The 8,164-nt window shown below is 41.0% G+C and overlaps 1 protein-coding gene across 2 annotated transcripts; it reads right to left on the reverse strand.

The window, feature by feature from the left end:
• Positions 1 to 3,820: 3,820 nt before the first annotated feature.
• kcns3a (potassium voltage-gated channel, delayed-rectifier, subfamily S, member 3a) lies at positions 3,821 to 7,577 on the reverse strand. 2 transcript variants are annotated; one of them, XM_079636143.1, is made up of 3 exons: positions 7,448 to 7,577; positions 5,232 to 6,317; positions 3,821 to 5,150 (listed from the first exon to the last, which is right to left on the reverse strand). In XM_079636143.1, exons 2-3 carry the CDS (start codon positions 6,225 to 6,227, stop codon positions 4,719 to 4,721), a joined length of 1,428 nt encoding a protein of 475 aa, XP_079492269.1. In that variant the 5' UTR covers positions 6,228 to 6,317; positions 7,448 to 7,577; the 3' UTR covers positions 3,821 to 4,718. The 2 variants fall into 2 exon arrangements, with proteins under 2 accessions (XP_079492269.1, XP_079492268.1); XM_079636142.1 differs by having other exon boundaries at positions 3,821 to 6,317.
• Between the last annotated feature and the right edge of the window lie 587 nt (positions 7,578 to 8,164).

The following is an 8,164-nucleotide window of genomic DNA, read 5'->3' on the forward strand; positions in this document are numbered from 1 at the left end:
CTGCAGATCTGTCTTCTCTACAGAAACACTATTAGGGATTTTTGAAAAATAATTAATTTGTAAAAAAAAAAAAATGCTTTTATTATTTATTTGTTTATTAATTAATGTTCACACATACACACAGCACAGCTGATCAATTTTCAGTCAGATTTTTAAAAGAAATTAATAATTTTATTCAGCACGGACAGGGCACATTAAATTGATCAAAAGTGAAATTAAAGTGATTTACCAAAAAATCCTATTTCAAAAATAATGTGTATTAATCAAAGAATCCTGACAATTTTATTTTATTTTTTTCACAAATAAAATTAAGCAGCTCAACTGTTTTCACCATTAATAATAATAAGAAAAATGATTCTTCCACACCAAATCAGCATAGAATGTATAAATAACCATCCACTTCTGTTGTATGAATACCTCAAATGTTTTGTGTTTCAAATGTTTTGTGTTTGACTGAAGAAAGAGAATGATACAGAATTTGAATGATGCTGATGAATCATTTTTGAGTGAATAATTTCTGGAAGTATTCAAACAAGGAAATGAAAATCAATATATGTATACATACATTGTGAAAGGGTGACCTCCAGTTGATGAGAATTGTGTGAAGCGTAGAACCGCCCAGCTGAAGGCCAAAGCGGGAGATGGAACACTAGCCAAGCATGTGACCTCTTCAACATTCGAAATTTAATTCCAGAACTCCAGGTGATTGAACACGACATCACACCAACCCAGCCAGAGATCTATAACATCCATATCAGCCCTGCAGAACAGATGGGTTTGGGTTTAGTAAAGTGATCTGACAGCTGACAGGCAATCTTCAGATTGTGAGAAACAGGACTGCTGTGAGCTGGAAGTACTTATAGCTTCAGTGAGGGTTGGAACGGCATCATTGTACCAGTTGCATTAATCAACAAGAAGATTGCGAATGTCATTTTCAGGGCAGCTGTATTGATTTTGTCATGTCACAGAATTATTGAATCGTTCAGTTTAGTTTATCAGCGCAATACAAATAAAATTAATCTTTTATATGGTTTATCAATTATATAAGTGTTTTTGATCATTATAATCATGCCAGTGTCTAAATGTATAATGATTTTTTTGAGTATGTGTGTGTGAATCATTGTAAAAATGACAAGATCCCAAATGGTTAGCGATTTGGGTTCACCATAGAGAAAAAGTGTCGCTGGTTCACGTTGATGCACCTCAACACTTCCCAAAGAAAAGAAAAATCACTTCTGTTTAATCCAAAGCTTCCGTCACTTCTTTTCACAGCCTTTTTACTCTATTTTGAGCCATTGACAGATGATTCCATCCAATCTCCTATGTGTGAGTTAAGAGAGAAAAGAAGGGAAAGCGAGAGACAGAAAGAAACAGTGGGAGAAATGGAGAGAGAGACAGTATGATGGTAAATGGGATGTGTACTGACCCATGTAGAGGAGGTGGCAAATTGTTTGAGAAAGGACTTTATTCAGTGCTGAAGATGTCATGCTTCCACACTCCCCAGTTACACTGTCATTTGGCTGGTGATTTATGCAGCAGTCAAGCCTAATCTTCTGTTCAAAAGTAGTTTAACTGGAAATTGTTATTGATAAGCTGGTTTTATTTTTTTAATGTACCTTTGCTGAATAAAATTATTAATTTATTTGAAGAAGAAAAATCCACCCCCAAACTTTTGAATGGTAGTTCTGGCACAAGACAAAAAAAATTACTTAAAAATAAACAAATAAATAAATAATCATGCTGGAGTGTTGTAATTTTGTTGTTGCAATTGTGTTTGGATCCAGTAGTGATGCATACATTGAACACTTACAGCTAAGTGCTGTACTCATAGAGCTGTGGGAACTCACTGGTTAGTGGATTTTGCTTTCCCCTGGTGGGTTAGACCCACATCCTAAACCACCAGCTCATATTGGACAGTGCTGTGATTGCATATATTTTTGCAACCAACATGCTCAGATTTGTGCAAGTTGAGCAAACCAAAGCTTTGAACAAGAAATGTGACTCATTGTGGTGGCCTCATATTTCAAAGAGGAAGGATTGAAGCCACCCTGCCACATTACATTACATATAATCAGTTCTAACAAATAACTAGCTTTCTCTCAAGCATTTTTCAAACATTCTGATTGTACAATCACTATCAATGTAAGCATTTGTATGAGAAGTGAGATTTTTTTTTATATTCATAGTCATGTTCCCCTTGAAACGTCACCAATTCTCTGAGTTTGCTGAAGCTGAAAAGGGTCAGCTGCACCATTCGTGTAAGTCATGAGGCATTCAGGTCTGCCCTTAAACACTTGAGCACACAAGCGTGACACATTGATCAATGGGCACGTCTCAAACAGAGGCCGATCTATCCAAGTTAAAGCCACTTGCCAAACGGATGCCGTTTCAGCAGTAATACATCCACCCATGGCAGACAGCCCTAACATTTGGACCTCTTTTCCTGCAGCTAATACAGCCTACTGACATAAGTCACCTAAAAAATGAGAGAGCCAGCGAATTAGAGAGAGAACATGTTCCCTCCGTGCAGAGGACAGAGGATAGGTGAACTTGATGCTCGTAAGGGATTATTGATAATGCAATAATGCATAATGGATTACTCAATAGACATAATATGTGATAAAACCTGACTGTGCAAGCACTTGAAATAGAATAAAGGAGAGTTCACCCAAAAATTAAGATTGTGTCATCATTTACTCACCCTCATCATTCCAAAGCCACATGACTTTCTTTCCTCTGTGAACAAAACAAAAGATATGTTGAAGAATTTTCATGCAGGCCTTTTCAGAATCATTGAGTGAGTTAAACTCGAGAGTCGAGAATTTGTCATTCTTTAGATTTCTATACATTCATTCACAAATCAGGGTTCAACACTGAAATCAATTCTGCAGAGGTTCTCAAATTAATACTTCACTAGACGGAACATTTTTAAAGAATGGTGATGTAAAAATTCACCAAATTCACCCTGTTTGTTTTCATTCTTCGGAGAATAGTGCACTACGACATGAGGCAGTGTAAATAACAATTTAAATTTTTCGGTGAACTATCCCTTTAAGATCTTTCAGCTATCCATGCAGTGATTTCAGAATGAAGCAAAGGGACTCAAATATGCTTTACATCAACACTTTATTCAACTGTAACATCTCTTCCCTGCTTTCTTCTCTCCTTTCTCTCGTGGCCTCTCCCTTCTCTTGTGGCCTCTCCTCTCTCTTGTTGAAATATGCATGCAATCTTTCCGACCTTCCCTCTCTGATGGACACATTAGGGAGAATGGTGTACACCAACATGCCATCTGAAGTCCAGCATTTTAGATGCTGTCACTGCCTATAAAACATTTAAGCATAGTTATTTTCCCACAGGCATTGCAAAAAGACTTGTAATTAAATTAACAGCTTGCCCAAAGGATATAAAACACCTGTCAATCAGTGCTATTAATTAGGTATAGAGCATCAATGTTACTGTTAGCACTGAGCTGTTGTTAAGATAGCTTCCATAACAGGCTCTGATCCATAAATAATGGAAAGCTAGAAGTTTTTCACCCTGAGAACTAAAGAGAAAAAGTGCTGTTGATAGAAGATCCAGGAGTTACCCAGTAAGAAACGAGAGCCTTGAGTCTTAGAGTTCTTCTCGACATGGTGCAGATCTTTCAGAGTTAGGGTGCTTTCACACCGGAGTGTTTGTTTCAGAACCTGGTGCGTTTTCTCCCTTGGTTCGGTTCATTTAGGCATATGTGAACACGGCAATCGCGCTCGGATCCGCACCAGAACAATCGCTCTGAGACAGCCTGAACGAGGTGGTCTCGGCCCGATTGCAAACGGTTCGCTTGAGGTGTGAAAGCAATCCGACCTAACGGACAAACGAACCAAATGGTATTATAATACCAGGAAATGTGCTACATGTATATAAATAGCAGTAGTGTCTGATTCTGTGAGTGAGCACATTAGTTATTGCAGTTGAAAACCAAAAGAGCACCTGTTCATCTTAAAATGTTGTGTGATTGCGCTTCTCCGTGCGAGAATGCTGTCCCTTGATTCCTGCTCTAGTTGTATTATAACGTTCATATAGTGTTTGCGTGTGTTACTGTGTCTTGACACAGTTAACCTCTAGACAGCACTGGGAGATCCAGAGAGAACGCATTTCAATTTGCTGCAGTATTAATACAAATGTAGTATATAATTTAACAGCAGCAATGATGGCTACATTCGTATAGTGTTTGCATGAGTCTCGACAGTTACAAATAAAGCCACAATAAGCTCATGAAGCGAACTTCTCAATTATCTTGATGGATTCGAGTGTGTGATTCCCCAGTTCAGTGGAAATCCCGCCCCTTAGCTAATTTCATTGGTTAAGGTTACAGTGACGGGTAGGTTTAGGGATCAGTGTTTGGTGTAGGCAATCAGTACAGTGATTGACATGACCAATGAAATCTTTAGAATCGTTTGCGGGGCGGGATTTCCGCTTGGAAAAAAAAATAATCACACGGATGACGCAGAGAAAACGCTGACCAATAATAGGACAGTTTTACTTGAATGTGACTTGCGCAAATAAAAATGTTTATGCTTTAAAGGTGGCCTTGTGAAAGCGAACCGAACCAAGAAGAAAATGCAACATTGCAACAAATTAAGTCCCTGTTTCGGAACAAAAAAAACTATCTATATGTGTGAAAACGCTCTAAATTTCTCCTCGCTCCATTCATTTGAGGTTGTGCATATTGGCGTTTATGTCGCTTTGTCGGCCTGTGGCATCCTAGCAAGGCAGACAATTTCAACATCTTGAATACTGGAAGCATCAGTGGCGTCTCCCTCGCTCCCTACGCTACTCTTGAAGGATGCGCTGTGTGCCAGAGAATTCATCTTTTGGCCGTAGAGGTCTCCTATATGAAGAAAAGGCATGCTGGGATGTGGCTGTTTTTCATCCTCTGACTGGAGCTGGTCGGACTCCACCAGGGCTTTCTGTCTCTGATAGTACTTTGAGAACTTGTTGAAGATGATGGAGATAGGAAGGGCGACTACAAGCAGGCCGCAGATGATGCACAAGGTGGCGACAAGTTTCCCAGCCAGCGTGACAGGATACGTGTCGCCATATCCCACCGTGGTCATGCTGATTGTCGCCCACCACCAGCCCACCGGTATGGTCTGTATTTCCGACTCCTCGTCCTCTTTCTCCACAAAATAGATTAGCACTGAGAAAATAGAGATTCCCACAGAGAGGAAGAGGACGAGGAGTCCGACCTCGTTGTAGCTGTGACGGAGAGTCGCCCCGAGCGAACGCAACCCAACCGAATGCCTCGCCAGTTTGAGGATGCGAAAGATTCGCATGAGGCGCAGGATCTGCACGACCCTTCCCACGTTCTCAAGCTCCGCGCTTTCCTCAGCATCGACGGTTTCGAAGGCCAACGTGGCGTAAAACGGAACAATAGAGGCAAAGTCAATGATGTTTAGCGCATTGCACAGGAATTTGCGCAAACATGGCGTGACAGTTAATCGTAGGACAAACTCGATGGAGAACCAGAGGACGCAAAAGGTCTCGAACCCAGCCAACACTGGGTCCTCCACCTCTTTCTCATTATCGTCCTTCTTGTTGAACTCAGGCATGCTATGAACGCACATGGCGGCAATACTCATCAGTACCACACTCAGTGAAAACACCGCTATTATTTTTGCAGAACACGAGTATCCAGGGTTTTCCAGCCGCAGCCAGAGTTCTTTGCGGTTCTCTGAGCACCAGGTGCCCTCAAACTTTTCCAGGTCTTTGTCATATCCTGATAGCTCCTCCATGGACGAGTCTAAACTGTCCTGCAGCTGGTTCGGTGGGTCGTCATCATTTCCCCAGTCGGTTTCTCCTACACATTCTTTCTGTTCTTGAAATCTGTTGCTGCAGCAAGTGTCCAGGTGAAGCTCCTTGATGCCCCAGTATTCCAACTCCTGGCTAAAACTAAACACACACAATTGTTCCATCAGGTGGATCTTTCCAGTATGGTAGAAGTTCAACACATAGCGGAAAAAAGATGGATTGCGATCGAAATAATACTCGCGGTCAGCCGCGGCGTAGTCGTCGCACAGCTGGAGAATAGCGGCCTCTGAGCTGCAGTAGAGCAATCGGGCCAGCCGCGTGTGGGGGAAGCGCTGGAGGACCACCCGTTCCACTTGCTGTTTAAAGCCGCCAACGTTGAGGTTGATGAAGCTCTCCTCTGGCCCTCGGCGGTGCAGGACCTGCCCATACAGCATGATGGATGCCAGTACATGAAGGGGTAAGTGGAACTGTTGGGCTTAGCAGGTTTGGAGTGAGACTAAGAGTGATCAGCTATGGCTCCATGCCTATATAGAGGAGGAAAAGAAATGTCTGATTAGCACTTTAAGAAGAAAAAGTTGAATTGTTGCCATTAAAACAACATAAATTCCTGCTCATCCATAAACAGTTTTTTTTTCAGTACTACTTGCCAGTTTACTGTACTGTACTGTATGACAAGACAAAAACTTAATCAGATACGCAGTCAGAGAGACAGACAGACTGCTTCTAACTGTAACAACTGTGATGGGATAAAAGCATTCTGGGGCCCAAATCAGCCTTTATATCTGCTAATGGATATTGATTCTGTACAGTGTCGTAAACAAATCCTCAGTGATCATTATGAGCATTTTAACACTAACACTGACTTTTTCTCCTAGCAGTACTGCTGGACACTTCAGCAAATTCAGGACATTCAGTGAATGCTTGACTGTCCCGACAGACATGCAGTGCTTTTGTAAGGTTTGTAAAATGCAAATTCTTATTTTGAGATTATGAAACATTTACAGTATGGTTTAAACGTGGGACCACTAGCAAAAACTCTAGCATTTTATAACATCATTTTGAGTGAAAAGTTTATTTTTTTATAAACCGCAGCAAACTAATTTTAGCGACAAGTGGCATGATTTTCAAAAAAGTCTTTTCAAACACTTTTTGGTTTGTCACTCTCCTGCCTTATTGAGAGCAGCACTCGCTACATGAGCTCCACGAGACCTTCTGACCATTTGTACAAATATTGACATGATTTATGTCACAAATACTTGATGACATATAGGCTAGTGCAGACACTTCAATATTTCTTCTTCATTTAATGTCATAACATTTCATTGATTTAATTTCATTTATAATTATTTGAAGATTTTCAAGTTGGATCAGACTTTTGGACCTCACATGTGTATAGTAGCTAATAATTTCAATTTGGACTACATAAAACGTAAAGAATATTTGGTTGCAACAGAAAAAACAGCATTCACACACTAGACTTAAAAACATTTAACTGTTAAATTTGGGTACAACACCAAATTGCTGACTGACATAAATGGATAATTAGAAGTTTCTTGAAGACAGCACGATGTAGAAGTCGTTCTAACTCCAGCACCAAGTTTAAAAAACAACACTGCGTAACCCAAACTATACTGAAGCAAACGTCACATTTTACCTCTTTTCTTTATTTTCTGATGGTATCAGTGGACTGCAAAGACGTTTGGTGTGGATATTGCCATCCTCCAGCGCCTTCCTTGGTCAAGCCGTGTCCGGTGTGCGCTCGTACGCAGTATTTGCCCCATGTCCCGCAGCGGACTGTGTCGGGTGGGACAGTTGGCACATAGTGTGCCACTAATGCACTCGTGGTGCCTCGGGGCAGCTGCGCGTCCGTGCGTCACTGGCCCGTGGCAACTAGTGCGCGCAGCGCGCTTGCGCTTTGCGTTTGAGGACGCGCCTCTCAAGCTCCACGGTGCGGCTTTCCCCCTTATGCATTAGAGGTGAAACGGGAGGGACAATGACAGAGTGAAAAATAATGGGAACACGGAGGGATGAAAGCAAGGCTACAGAGATATACTTCGACCACCCGTGAAGGGCAGCTAAAGGATTAGAAAACTAATGAAAGACTGAGATTAACGATCCCTCGAGTTTAAGGAGAAAGATAACAGAGGTCCGTTAGAAGAAAAGTACAGAAAAGCTATTCTGAAAAGTTTGTGGAGAAAGAATAAATCGTCATCTAGCCGTTTTGATAAGCATCAAGTGTGTAATTTTGAGATTTAGAAATAATTTCAGCACAAATGCACTTAAGAGCATAGACAAATTGTAATTAGTTTAAGGATTGTCAAGTCATTATACCATGTAAGCAGCGAGTGATTCATCAACACGTTCACTTTCC

This window comes from Phoxinus phoxinus (genome assembly GCF_949152265.1).
Source record: "Phoxinus phoxinus genome assembly, chromosome: 14".
NCBI lineage: Eukaryota > Metazoa > Chordata > Actinopteri > Cypriniformes > Leuciscidae > Phoxinus > Phoxinus phoxinus.